This window comes from Cricetulus griseus, chromosome 5 (genome assembly GCF_003668045.3).
Source record: "Cricetulus griseus strain 17A/GY chromosome 5, alternate assembly CriGri-PICRH-1.0, whole genome shotgun sequence".
Classification (NCBI taxonomy): Eukaryota; Metazoa; Chordata; class Mammalia; order Rodentia; family Cricetidae; genus Cricetulus; species Cricetulus griseus.
This window is the reverse complement of record NC_048598.1, coordinates 98,976,623-98,991,279: the sequence shown is the minus strand read 5'-3', so window position 1 is coordinate 98,991,279 and position 14,657 is coordinate 98,976,623. Positions and strand designations below refer to the sequence as shown.

The 14,657-nt window shown below is 42.1% G+C and overlaps 1 protein-coding gene across 2 annotated transcripts; it reads right to left on the bottom strand.

The window, feature by feature from the left end:
* Nucleotides 1-2,361: 2,361 nt before the first annotated feature.
* On the bottom strand, nucleotides 2,362-14,320 carry LOC100755972 (zinc finger protein 124-like). Of its 2 annotated transcripts, XM_027419530.2 has the most exons (4): nucleotides 14,157-14,317; nucleotides 7,122-7,248; nucleotides 6,869-6,929; nucleotides 2,362-6,024 (listed from the first exon to the last, which is right to left on the bottom strand). In XM_027419530.2, the coding sequence occupies exons 1-4, from the start codon at nucleotides 14,157-14,159 to the stop codon at nucleotides 4,266-4,268; spliced, it is 1,950 nt and encodes a 649-aa protein (XP_027275331.1). In that variant the 5' UTR covers nucleotides 14,160-14,317; the 3' UTR covers nucleotides 2,362-4,265. The 2 variants fall into 2 exon arrangements, with proteins under 2 accessions (XP_027275331.1, XP_027275332.1); XM_027419531.2 differs by lacking the exon at nucleotides 2,362-6,024 and having other exon boundaries at nucleotides 6,865-6,929; nucleotides 14,157-14,320.
* Between the last annotated feature and the right edge of the window lie 337 nt (nucleotides 14,321-14,657).

Here is a 14,657-nt window from a genome sequence, read left to right as displayed (position 1 = left end):
TTGTTTCTAGGTAAATATGCCAGCATGGAAAAGGGCACAACTGGTAGAAACTCTCCATTCTGCTCAGCTTCTAGTTCTCCTTTTCCCCAGCTGGTGGTCGTCCGAGAAGTTTCTGGGCCTGGGGATTTACATATTCTGCTTACCCCCTTTGAAAGCATCTCTTGAATCCACCCCCCCCACTACTGACTCATGTGCTCATTTGGGTTTGAGACAGAGCTTAGAGGAAGATAACCTTGAACCCCTGTCTTAATCCTCTTGCCTCCACTCCTTGTTTCTGTCATTTCTGTAGTCACGCTTAACAGTCCAAATAAAGTGTCATTAGGTAGCTCTGGGACCCTGAAGACACACCTGCAAAACTCCATGGAGCAGTTCTAGGACAACTGGAATGTGTAGCAGGGAGGGCTGTGTAGGCATCAGAGCCGCTAGTGTAAGGAACCAGCTGCTGTGTGTAACAGAATCCTTGAAGCAAGGGGAAGACCAGGTTTGAAAGGCAGTCTGGGAGAGGAAGCAGGCATTGTTCAGGGTCAATGCAGAAACAGGGGACAGGCAAGAGCCTCTTGAAACAAGCAGGTGACAGAGTAGGGGAGCCTGCTGGAGGGGGGCCATTAGATCTTGAAGGCTCTTTTATATTGATAGTGGATGATGTAAGGGGAGTTTGGGGCCAGAAATAAACAGAAGAGTACCTACCCTCTGGCACAGGGTGATAGCGAATCTTCATTAGTTTGAGTGCATCACCATAGAAACACACCTCTTGGTCTATGAAGGGTGTTTTCAGGGAGACCCACCCTGAAGATGGGTGGCACCATTTCAAGCACTGGGATTCAGGACTAAATGAATGGGTGAGGGGTGGGTGCACGCTATGAGCACCAATCTGACTATAGAGGCAATATGGTCAACCAGTTGTCTCATTTCCATTCACACAGCTAAGGCTGCTCTTCTCCCCATGTTTTCCTTCCATGGGGGACTACATGCCTTCTTAAATCTTGATTGAAAACACAGGCTTCCTTCCTTAAATTGCTTTCCACTTTTGTTTTATCTTTTGTTGTTGTTGTTTTGTTTTTCCATACAGGGTTTCTCTGCATGACACTGGCTGCCCTGGAACTCACTCTATAGATCAAACTGGCCTTGAACTCCACAAGCCAACAGCGTGTATGTTTTCAAATATACAGACTCTAATATGGTAGTGGTGGCACATACCTTTAATCCCAGCACTTGCGAGGCAGAGAGGCAGGCGGATCTCTGTGAGTTTAAGGCCAGCCTGTTTTACAGAGTGACTTCCAGGTCAGACTCCAAAGCTACAGAGAAACCCTGTCTCAAAAACACCAAAAAAACCCCAAAACACAACAAAAGAATATAGACTCTAGATTTTAGCAAGCGAGAGATGAAAATATAAGTTGATGTGGAGCCAGGTGTGGTGGCGCATACCTTTGATCTCAGCATTTGGAAGGCAGAGGCAGGCAGATTTCTGAGTTCAAGGCCAGCCTGGTCTACAGATTGGGGTCCAGGACAGCCAGGGTTATACAAAGAAACCCTGTCTCAAAGAACAAAAAGTCTATTTGAGAGGAGAAGTGATCATTGGGCAGAAGGGAGAGGAAAAAAGATTTAAAAATGGGCACGAAGAGTCAAAGTACCTAGTATACATGTGTCAAAATATCATGACAAAACCCATTACTTTTCACAATAATATATGCCATTTTTCTAAATTTAAGGAAGAAATTACTTCCCCCAATTTGGACCTAATGTAAACATTCTGAAAATGACTAATCTAAGGTTTAATGTTCACTAGATTGAGTGTAATTTCTTCCTATATTTACCCTTTCCTGTGGGTTTATCAGAACATAACCAAATGGTTAATTGTGAACATCTGTATTTGTGAAGAGCAGTAAATAGTATATTGGAGGAAATACTGTAGTGTTGGTATAGTAACTCAGAAAAGTAAAAACTGGACCAGAATAATGGTGGTCAAAGCAAAGTCAAATCTGCTGCTGTGAAGACATGTGTCCCAGACATACACCACTGGGCACCGCTCCTTAATAACTATGACAAGAGAAAAGGACACTCTATAAGGCTGGCTGTAAAACTGACAAACATTTTGAATTATGAAAACGAACACAGTGCCCCCTCTTCCCTAATGTGAGTAGTAATTCTCATGAATTCAGATTTCCTTCACTGCATTATTTGAGGCCTTCCACATAACAACTCCTTTGATTGCCAAATACAGAATTATACTCACATCTTAGTATGCCCAACACAGAAGCCTCTCCCTATATCTAACCAACCCCACAAACCCCTGCAAGTTAAACGCCAATCCCGCCAGCATGTCTAGGAGTGTTCTTACTGACGAGACACTTGTTTACTGTGTATGGACAGACTCAGTACAATTTATTACATGGTACTCATAGTCTTTGGCAAGAGGCACTATGCCAACATATCTCTTAGTATAATGACTAGAGGAGAAATTACAATAAAAATCAATGATACAACCACATAAGCATCAAAACAACATTTATATGAGGAAAAATCATTAATTATATATGTACAATAAAAATGGCTGGTGACATGAAAAAAACTAGGAAAGCTTGTAAATGTGATGTGATCTATGATTATAGAGTGTCATTAATACCTGCCTTCTAAGTAGACTAAGAATGAACACTTGTTAATGTACAAGCAGTCTGAAAATAGTTTAAGGGACATGGAGACCAGAAATGTTGGGAAAAAACACCAGGCAGAGAGAAAGTTAAGAAATAAAAACATATAAAAGTGGGTTTTGTTCATGGAAGAGAATGACAGTCTACAAAAACTGGTTAAGAACTTGCCATTAAATTAAAAGGGAAAATCTCAATAGTCACAAGGTCATTTTTTCCATGATACATTAATCTTAAGGGCTTGAAAACAAGCTTTTTAAAAATACCTCCTGGAATTAAGTAACTATCAACTCATCAGCAAAGTGAAAATAAAAGGAAAAAAAATTACCTGACTTAATGCAAAAAAAGATTTCACCGATTAAACTTGTATGCACTATTGCTTTAAGAAACCTTAAGCCGTGCGTTGGTGATGCACACCTTTAATCCCAGCACTCATGAGGCAAAGGCAGGCAGACAGCTGGATCTCTGTGAGTTCTAGGCCAGCCTGGTCTACAGAGTGAGTGCCAGGATAGGCTCCAAAGCTAAACAGAGAAACCCTGTCTCGAAAAACCAAAAAATAAAAAAAAAAAAGAAAAAAGAAAGAAAGAAAAGAAACCTTAATAAATTAATGTAATGATAGTGCACCTTTTCTTTTCTTTTTGGCTTCCGTCTTCTGTATTTAAACTACTCTCCACTTCACATATTCTGTTTAAAGATAATTTTCCAGGGGTTGGAGAAATGGCTCAGTGGTTAAAAGTGTGTAATAGTCTTGCAGAGAACTGGATTCAGTTCCCAGCACCTACATGGGGCAGCTCATGACTGCCTGTAATTCCAGCCTGGAGTATCTGACACCTCCTTCTGGTCTCTGCAGGCACTACAAGAATGTGCACAAATTCACATACAGACACAGACACATGCATATGCATATACTTTAAAAAATAAAGAGATCATTTTTTTTCTAGAGCAAATGTGAAGCATGGAGTCCAAAAGTGTTCTTTTAAGAATGAACTACTGGTGATGGATGTGGAAGCAGACATCATTCACCCAAACATTTTAAAGGTTGGAACAGGAAGATAATTGGACTAAGGCCAGCCTGGGTTACATGGCAAGACTGTCTCTTAAAAAATAGAAACAAATCCCTAATAAATTCCAATAAATACAATGTATTTACAAAGTTTTCTTCAGATTTTGGACTTTCTAAAAGAAAAATTTGTATCCAGTCCTTCACGTTATTGACACTTATGGAAATTAGCATATGAGAAATTTTCAAAGGACTATGCCACTATTTGCTACTACTGAGTTTCTTGTGCTTTGACAAGGAAAGATTTTTAATGGGGAAGCAATTGCACATGTGTCCACATTTGGACATCTCTTCTAGTCAAACATACAAACATGTTTTTTTTTTTTTTCTTTTTTTCTTGAAACAGTCTTACTATCTAGCCCTGGGTGGCTGGGAAATCAGTATGTAGACCAGGTTGGCCTTGAATTCTGAGATTCCCTGCCTCTGCCTCTCAAGTTTTGGAACTAAAGGTATGCTAAGATCATGCCTAGCCCAAACATGTTCTTTCTTAATCCATGAATAGGACCAAGAGGGGTTCTACATGCTTAACCTTTATAGTTCTCTCTGAATGCAGTCTTAGGTTATGAAGTCTTTTCAAGTTCTGTGTTCAAGGTTACTGTCTGGTGAGTTCTTCTATGTCTGTGAAAAGAACTATAATAACTGAAGGCTTTCCCACATTCTGTACATACAAAGGGTTTCTCTCCAGTGTGGCTTCTTTCATGTGACTTGACATAACGAAAAGAACGGAAGGGTTTCCCACACTGGGAACATATAAAGGGCTTCTCTCCAGTGTGGATTCTCTCATGGATTTTGAGGTAACTAGGGGAACGAAATGCTTTTCCACATTGCACACATGCATAAGGCTTCACTGTAGTGTGAGCTTTCTCATGTCTTCTCCATGATATGCGACTGCAGAAGGCTTTCCCACATTGCTTACATAAATAGGGTTTTTCTCCAGTGTGAGTCTGTTTATGACTGTGAAAGGTACTGAACCAACTGAAGCTTTTCCCACATTGCTTACAAACATAGGGATTCATGCCACTGTGAATTACTTCATGTCTCCTTAAGTGGTACAAAGAAAAGAAGGCTTTCCCACATTGCTTACATATATAGGGTTTCTCTCCAGTGTGAGTTCGTTCATGTATTTGAACCTGACGAGAAGACCTGAAGGCTTTCCCACATTGTTTACATAGATAGGGCTTCTCTCCGGTATGAATCAATTCATGGTATTGAAGGGAACCGAGAAAAGTGAAAGCTTTCCCACACTCCTTGCACACATAAGGTTTCTCTCCAGTGTGAGTTCGTTTATGAATTTGAACTTGTTTAGGAGACCTAAAGGTTTTCCCACACTGCTTACATACGTAGGGTTTCTCTCCGCTATGCATCAATTCATGGTATTTAACGGAACTGTGACTAGTAAAGGCTTTACCACATTGCTTACATACACATTCTCCAGAATGAATGATTTTATGTGTCCGAAAAGCACTTTCACAACTGAAAACTTTCTCACATTGCAAACACACGAAGAGTTGCTCTCCTGTGTGAGTCCGTTCATGTTTACGAAAGGCACCTGAAGAAGCGAAAGCCTTACCGCACTTTGTACATTTGTAGGGTTTCTCCCCACTGTGCATCATTTCATGGAATCGAAGTGAGCTACGATCAGTGAAGGCTTTCCCACACTGCTTACACACATAGGGCTTTTCTCCAGTGTGAATTCTCTCATGTGTTAGAAGGGAACTGGAACGGGCAAAGGTTTTCCCACACTGTTTACACATGTAGGGCTTCTCACCAGTGTGAATTCTTTCATGTATTTGTAAGGAACTAGGAAAGGGGAAGGCTTTCCCACACTGCTTACAAACGTAAGACTTTTCTCGGCTGTGATATTCTTCATGCCTTCTAAAAGAACTGGAAGAAGTGAATACTTTCCCACATTGCTTACACTCATATTGTTTTTCTCCAGTAGAAGTCTTTTCATTGTTTTGACTGGATATGAGACACCTAACTTCTTCATTACAGTGACTAGTTTCAGGTTTCTCCCCAGTGTGGATTCTTTTATGCTTCTGAAAGGTTGTGGAAGAACTGGAGGTACCCCCAAATTCCTTATGTTTATATAACTCTTTTCCATATTCCTGAGTGCCATATGGTTTGTGTCCTGGGTGAAGATGCGGAGGGACATTTAGAGATAAATGGCCAATAACCACTTCTCCATACACATGGCTTTCATATGTTGGAACTCCTGGATGTGATTTCTGGTTCCCAACATACTCTGGAATCCAGTTAAAGACTTCTGTACACTGACGACCTTCTGTATATTCACAGAGTCTCTCCAACAACTGGCTACTGCAAAAATAAATAAATAAATAAAAGTACATTATTAAAAAATTGTTTATCACAAAAAGTGTTAGTCATATACCCTGTAATGATTTTTTTTTAATGTTTGAATTGAATGTCCTACAATATGGTTTAAGGACATTGACAATTAAAACAAAGGTATCCATGCATAGTTGTGTTACACTGTTTTCTTTACAAGCAAATGCTGAATGTCTACATTACATTTAAATACACTTTCAATACTTAATACTGTATGCATTTTTGATGTACTAGTGACTAAAATAATGTTGGATTCTGACATACTTGTATATCATTTATGAGTTATCTTGACAATTTGTCCTAATTTTTAAATTTTATTTATTATGCATATAACATTCTGCTTCCATGTATATCTGCACACCAGAAGAGGGCGCCAGATCTCATTATTACAGATGGTTGTGAGCCACCATGTGGTTGCTGGGAATTGAACTCAGGACCTCTGGAAGAGCAGTCGGCGCTCTTAACCTCTGAGCCATCTCTCCAGCCCAACAATTTGTCCTATTGTAAAAAGAAATTTATTTTTATTTCATATAGAATCATACCCAAAGTTTGGAGAGAAATCAGTACATTTTAAATAATATTATGTACAGAGTAAAGATAGTATATATGAACCATGATAAAGTATGATTGGTGGCATCATGATGCTCCAGTTGTTACTAGGATGTTCTGATTGCTGAAGTTTAATGTGTAAATAGATTTGCTGAAATTAAAGGCATTTGGAGCTGGACTGATTTGAATCTATCACTTCTTTGTAAAATATGCTAGCATACCAAGAGTCCTGAGAAACACTGCTGCCTCTTATGCTACAAATTACCTTAGTTTTCTCCAGAGATTTTCATATTCATGTTCAATGTTTTGGTGTTCCCATTTGTTTCCTAAAATACAGACCAAGAAAAATGAATTACTGTTACAGGAGGGAAAAAGATTCTAGCTAAAGTATAAATGAGTACACCTGACATATTCACCCACAGAGCTCTTTTTCCATAGTCTAATTCATGCAGTAGGATTGATGAGCAAAAACCACTTATTCTTTCATTGACTAAGTAAGAAAATAATGTCATCTTCACCTATGGAGGCCAGGTTCCTCAAGGTTTCCTGCATCACATCTTTGTAGAGGTCCTTTTGAGATGAATCCAGCATAGCCCACTCTTCCAGGGTGAAGTTCACAGCCACATCCTCAAAGGTCACTGACTCCTAAAAAGAGCCCACATATATTTCCAGGAGAAAGGGTGAGCCTTCCAGTACTGAAGATCTAGGCTTAATTCATAAGAACTTGATATGATGCTACGTTCCACATATATTCAAGTCATGTCCTTATTCCATACATACAGTTTCATATTGTATGCTGATTTTTCATAGAGCACTTCCAACCAGATTGGAGACATGTGGTAAAGCAAAAATTTTATGAATGAGACTACCCCTTGTGCTGAAAATTCTACTGCACAGATCCTCCTAAATTTTTTATAGAGCTTTTGATTACTTAATACCCACAGGAGAGTCAATACTGTTGTGAGACTACCTAATCTTATGCATGCTGGAGAAGATGCTCTATCTTCCCTGTGCTATGGAAACTGCTACTGGGAAAGGTTCCTCTTCAGTCTAACTCTAAAGAATGGTACGGCTGGGCATTGGTGGCGCACGCCTTTGTTCCTAGGACTTGGAAGGCGGAGACAGATGACTCTCTGTGAGCTCTAGTCCAGCTTGATCTACAGAGCTAGTTCTAGAACAGCCGTGGCTACACAGAAAAACCCTGTCTCAAAATAAACAAAATTTTACTTTTAGGATTCTCAACAATAGATAAAATAAAGCCCCAAAGCTCAGAGATTACAGGCACAAGAACAAAAAGAAACAATATTTCTCCCACCTACTTGGTGAGACCAGCAGTTAAGCAGTTTCATGAGTCTACCCATTCGGGGAAAGGCACCCTAACTAGTTACATTAAGGCAAGAATCATATGCCCAAGGACATCTGATGTCATACAAAAATGAACAGGCAGGTGTATAATTTGTCAGAAGAATGGTCCTAAGACTGATACTTAAGAAAAAAAAGAAAAGAAAAAGGATTTAAAACAAAGATGGCGAGATGGCTCCATTAAGTCCAGTACTGTTGGCTAGGAGTGGTGGCGCACACCTTTAATTCCAGCACTCTGGAGGCAGAGGCAGAGGCAGGAGGATTTCTGTGAGTTCAAGGTCAGCCTGGTCTACACTGGGAATTCTAGGACTGCCAAGACTACAAAAAAAGACTCTGCCTTAGGGGAAGAAAAAAAAAAGAGAAAAGAAGGAAGAAGGAAAAAAAGAAGGAAGAAAAGGAAGGGAGGGAGGAAGGAAGGAAGGAGGGAAGGAAGGAAAGGAGGAAGGAAGGAAACCCATAATCCATTGCATTTCCCATCTGGTCCAGTCAGGGGCAAGCATACATCCTGAAGTATTTCCTGCCTGTGTACCTCCCACTCACACGTGATCAAGCACAGCTGGTGCAGAAGGGTCAAACAAACTTGTTTAGGGGAGTGAACACATGTGGCTTGTTATCTCCCATAAACAATAGCCTTTAGCATTTCAGGAACTATCTGTGCTTGGGAAAGAGCTTTGCAGATCAGAGGCATTTTTGTTTCATGGGTCTCTAAAGCATGGTAATTAAAACTTAAAATGTAACTTTGGCTCTCACAGAAAGAGAATCTTAATTGAGAAAATACCTCAACAAAATTTGCCTATAAGCAAGTCTGAGGGCATTTTCTTCATTGATGATTACCATGGTGGGATCCAGCACACTGTGGACAGAGCCACCCTGGGTGGTATAAGAAAGCAGGCTGAGCAAGCCATGATGAAAAAGCCAGTAAGCAGCACTCCATGACCTGTTTCAGGTCCTGCCTCCAGGTTCATGCTTCCACAGAGCTTGAAGGGCTCAAGTAACATGGAGGCTGTATTGTGCCAAGTGAGAGACCTTCATTAGGATCAAGTCCTGCACACTGTCCTGCTAAAAGGAATAGTAGTGGTTCCTCCAAAATGGGCTTAACTTGAGCTCTCACTATTATACTTAAACTTATGGTGCTGTCATAGAACAGGAATTAAAAGTTAAAAATCTGGACTATCTTAATTGTCCTCATAGAACCTTCGTCCAGTAACTGATGGAAGCAGATGTAGAGATCCACAACTAACCACTGGGCTGAGCTCCCAGAGACCAGTCGAAGAGAGGGAGGAGCGATAATATGAGCATAGGGGTCAAGACTGTGATGGGGAAACCAATAAAAACAGCTGGCCTAAGCTAGTGGGAGCTCACTGACTCTGAATAAACAGCTGGGGAACCTGCATAGGACCCAACTGGGCCTCCTGAATGCAGGTGACAGCAGTTTGTGGGCCACTGGCAGTGGGACCAGGATCTATCCCTAATACATGAATTGGCTTTTTGGAGCACATTCCTTATGGTGAGATACCTTGCTCAGCCTAGACACAGGGAGGAGGGCCTTGGCCCTGCCTCAACACTGTGATGGGACAGACTTGGTTGACTCCCTGTAGGAGGCCTTACCCTTTCTGAGGAGCAGATGAGGGGTGGGATGGAGGAAGTAGAAGGGGAGGTAGGGCGAACTGGGATTAGTATGTTAAAAAAAAAAAAGATAATTAAAAAAAAAAGTTAAAAATCTGGGTATGGGCCAGTGAGATGCCTCATTGGGTAAAAACTAAGCACTTGAGTTAGTTCCTGGGAATCTATGTGAGGAGAGAATGAACTCCAGAGAGCTGTCCTCTTACATATACATGCTGTGACACACAGAGCCCCTCCACATGCACAATAAATAATGAATTGCTTTAAAAATTATGAGTGCTCTATATGAGAGTTCACTTATGTTGAGTTAAGGTCTTGCTATGTGTCTTTGGCTGGCCTGAAACTCACTCTGTAGATCAGGCTGGCCTGGAACTCACAGCAATCAACCTGCCTCTGTTTCCCAAGGGCTGGAATTCAACACCCAAATTGTGCAGATTTTAAATTTATCTAAAGCTTAACCAGATGTTACAGAGCCTGCTTTTGTAAGTAATATATGCTTTAAGAGTAGACTATGATTTGTTACTGAACCATACCACACACATGAAGAATTAAAGAATCTTTTAACTTGGTTGATTAAACCAAAAATTAAAGCAGTCTTTAGACTCTAACATATTAACTAATTAACTCTAGTATATTAATCAATTAATTGATTCTAATATGCTAATAATTAATGAAAATATAAAAAAGAGGGAGTTTCTTCACTGTTGACCTATCCTTTCCTTGCTCCAAAGTATTATTTGCCTCAAAGAAGCCTTCCAAATCTTTGTATCTCTTATCCTTCTTGCTGCCCTTGTATATGGCATTCTCTGATGTGTTCCCCTTGCTGCAAAAGAATCCCTATTGCCAAGAAGCTGCATTAACAGCTGACTTGATTTACAGCAGCAAGAAACTAGCTTCCATAAGAAAGAGCTGTTAAGGATACAAGGGTAATTCCTAACAGTGAGGGGTATGGGGACACTTTATAGTGTGTGTTAGAAGAACAAACCTGTACTTCATTTTGCAAAAGGGAATCTGCACATGCACAGTGGTAAGTAGCCCAGAACACACACAGTGTACACACTGCTAACAGTTTCTATGTTCTGAGTTAAAGTTTGATTTAGACGTAATCCAAAGGGTGACTCATGAGGAATTCAAGATTGGGTGGCCTTGATGTAAGAGACAACCCAATACACAAAGAGAGGAGGTGATATGAACAATACCATAACTCTCTGAGCCAACACTGACCTCCTTGCCCACAAGGGCAAGAGTAAACTCCCAAATCACTCACTGACTTTCTTTCCCTGCCCTATATAACCTGCTGGGAAGACAGATCTTTGGGATGTTAATCGGCTGTCTTCTCAGATTCCTGGCTCTCTGAATAAGATATCCTTTTAGGATTCAATTCCTAGCTATGTTCACTGGTTCCTAAAAGTGATGGGTAGCATAGACTTGTTTCCCAGTTCATTTTATCTTCCACTATACACACAAGAGGTTAAAGCAAAGAATCCACAACTCAAAAGCACACAAGTTTCAACCTTATACTAGTGTTGAATAAAGGGCAATATTAACTCGCTCAAAATTCAAAGAGGATAATATTCTACTTAGTGATAAACACACAGGAAAGCAAAATGGATTGTGCACGAGTACACACACACACACACACACACACACACACACACACACACACACACACACTCCACTCTGTGGTCCTATGGATGCAGACCCAAAGGAGATGAGGACATACAACAGACCCCAGCGCAGCCACTCTCCTGCCTGTCACTCCTCTGCTCTGCACCTGCACAATGAATTTTAGTGTGAAACAACGGTGTATTATAACCTATCTCTTGGCTTTCCGCAGGCCTCGTCATTCTAGCCACTCAGCTACAAACCACAACTGCTATCACCTCCTTAGTCATGAAAGAAAATTCTAAAACGTTTAAGTAAACCAGTATTTTATTTAAAGAAATTCTACAATAAGGGAAGAAACCAGGCAAAGCAGCTTGCTTTGCTCACAATTACAGAAAGAAACCCTCAATCAGAAAGTTAAATACTGGGGCTGGAGAGATGGCTCAGTGATCAAGAGTACTGGGTGCTCTTGCTGAGGACCAGGGTTCAATTCCCAGAACCTACAAGACAGCTCCACTCTAAGGGGCTAATGCCATATTCTAGACTCCACAACCACCAGCCACTCATGTGGTACACAGACACAGGCAGGCAAAACTTCCATACACATTAATAGAAAAAAAGTTAAATATTAAGCTTATTAAGTACATGCTCGTCCACCAACAGAAATTCAGACATTGCCTGAAAGGGGCTTATGAGACACAAAGATACTCCACTGCACAGGAACTTCTGAGAGTTCTTGCGGTTCTGTGCCAAAATACGAGACAAAGACCACATACTCCATTACACTGCACCCTCATATGAACCACAAATACTTAAGCCTTTATTTACACTATATTCCAAATAGAACAACACTGTAGGTACAAAATCGAGCACATGAAAAGGTTGATTTAGACCCAAATGCTGCAATCCTGGTTAAGGGCTCTATTCACATAACTTTACTCATTAGTATTATCATTGTGATTACTGCTATTATGATTATTACTGCGTGACCAGTTGTGCTCGTGATCGAGGGAACTACATTACTGGAAATACCCCTCTTAAATTTTAACTCCAATCAGGCCTTCAAAACTCCCACTTTTTGCCTCGGCACTGAACACCTGAATTTGTCAGTAGAAACATCTGGGTAGATTTTCCTTCAGTGTATCTCCTTGCTCTAGGCCTGTGATCACTGAGCCACCTCACAGCAGTTCCTGATTCTAACCCTAAAGGCACGATGACCTCAGAGAACAACTTTTCTCTAGTAGCTGACTGTGGAACCCTCCATTTCCCATTCCCCAGGTTCTCCTACCTTCCATTTGCTCCTGTTTGTCCTTATGCACCACTATTTTTAACTCCCCACAAGAGACACTCCTCTTTAGCCCAACCATCTGGAAGCTTGTGGACCTACCACACAGGGCTTTATCCTATTGCAATTCTCCATTCACACACAATCACAGCCTAACCCGATGAGGATTCTTCATGTTAAAACAATGTTTAGAGGGGCTGGAGAGATGGCTCAGAGGTTAAGAGCACTGGCTGCTCTTCCAGAGGGCCTGAGTTCAATTCCCAGCAACCACAAGGTGGCTCACAGCTATCGATAATGAGATCTGGTGCCCTCTTTTGGAGTGCAGGCATACATGCTGGCAGAACACTGTACACATAATAAATAAAATCTTCAACAACAAAAAAACAATGTTTAGAAACAACCCAAGGCCAATAACAATTATGGTAGGAATCCATCCAAGCCACCTATGCTCAGATCTGTGAATTTCCCTTTCGAGTGAGTCTAGCAATGTCAGAAGGACTTGGAAAACTGGGCATTTGATTCGAGTTACAAGAATCCTTAGGCCAAGGACAGAGGTCATAGAATTTAGAGGAAGCTGAGACTCATGGGAAAAGCAGATACCACTGAAATGAAAGAGACAGGGTACAGAAAACAGGGTGGGGCCGTTCTGAGTTACTGTGGGGACTATCAGCTTTCTGGCTACGCCAAGCCTACAGTGACTCTATTTTGTTAGGTGACAACTCTGCACTGATTTATTCTGAGTACCCATGTCAACAAAACACATAAGGCACAAATTAATAACTTATCTCAATAATGACACCCAAAAATATATCAAATTATAGAAAAGCCCCACCCAAACGAATTCATCAACATATTCAGATGTAGCCCTGCCTGAGACTACAGAAAGTGTTAACTGGCCTATAAAGTGATCACAGGATCAATGCCAAGTGACAAGTCACAGGGAACGACTCTGTCTTTGCTCCAGGACTCCAGATTCTGTGCAGTTTCTCCTGCCACAGACGTCAGCTGGCTTCCAACAGCCTGCGCTCGGGACCTGAGTGTAATGGACATCTCTGAATCCTCGCCGCTAAGTCTTCAGTTCTCTGCCTCCAACTCTCATACCTTCAGCCTCTTCAACCATTTCCTAGACATTCGGTAACCTGCACATGTGTACGCCATTGTGTGAAATGTTCGTGTGTAACCTAACTGCCCAGTGACATTAGTGGTTAAGACTGAGATAAAAGAGTCGTGGTTGCCCATGGCCAGCTCCCAAGGATAATCAGGTGTACTCGTCAGATGATTGCCAAAGAAACCGACAAAGACTGTGAAGTGATTGGCTATCGTGGAAACATAATGATATTCTGCTTCTCTGACAACCTGCACAGAACCCGGGATCACCACACCCCTCCTCACCCTCCACCGCCCACCGCTCCCCTCCGCACCAAGTATCCCCAGGACTCTCCACCTACACCGCCCAGGCTGCAAAGACCCGGGCACCCAGTTGACCCGAGACGCAGCAGCACTGGGTGCTCAGCGAGGGACCGGACCGCGACTCTGCCCGCAGACCCAGCTCCACCCAGCGGGACCAGAGCAGCGTTTGGCTCCTGGAGCAAGAAGCGACTCAGCTGCCCGAGGAGGCCGCGTCCCCAATGTCGCCTCCGCTTGCAGCAGCCTCCTCCTCACGCCCTGCGGCACGCACCATTTCCGGAGACTGGGAGTTCTGATGTCCTCCTGAGACTCTTGCAGTCTGTGGAGAGGACGCAGATACCGAGGGGAGAGATCTGGGGGCCTCAACCAAGACACAGAACGACAATATGGCGGGGCACACAATGGCACCCCAAATGTTGTGCAGCCTCCGTCACCAAAAAGCAAAACTCCTCATTGGACAGTTCACACAGTCACCAAACGTTCTCCCTGATTGGCCAAAAATCCGCGGGCCCGCCTCCTGGACCCTGAGTGACAGGGGAAGCATCTTCTGGCAGGTTAAAGTCATTGATGGAGTCCTGCAGAAGACTTCACAGCCGCCCTGCTTCCTACTCTGGAGAGCATCTGGCCCCACCTGGGAAAAGTGCATTTACAGCGCAGGTTATCCTGGCTTTGCAGATGCTTATTCGGTGGGGGAATTTCTGCCGCTTTTCCCTCAAAGTGAGGATGCCGGGGGTTCTTAGAGAATCTCACATTGTTTCTGGAGACAACTCAT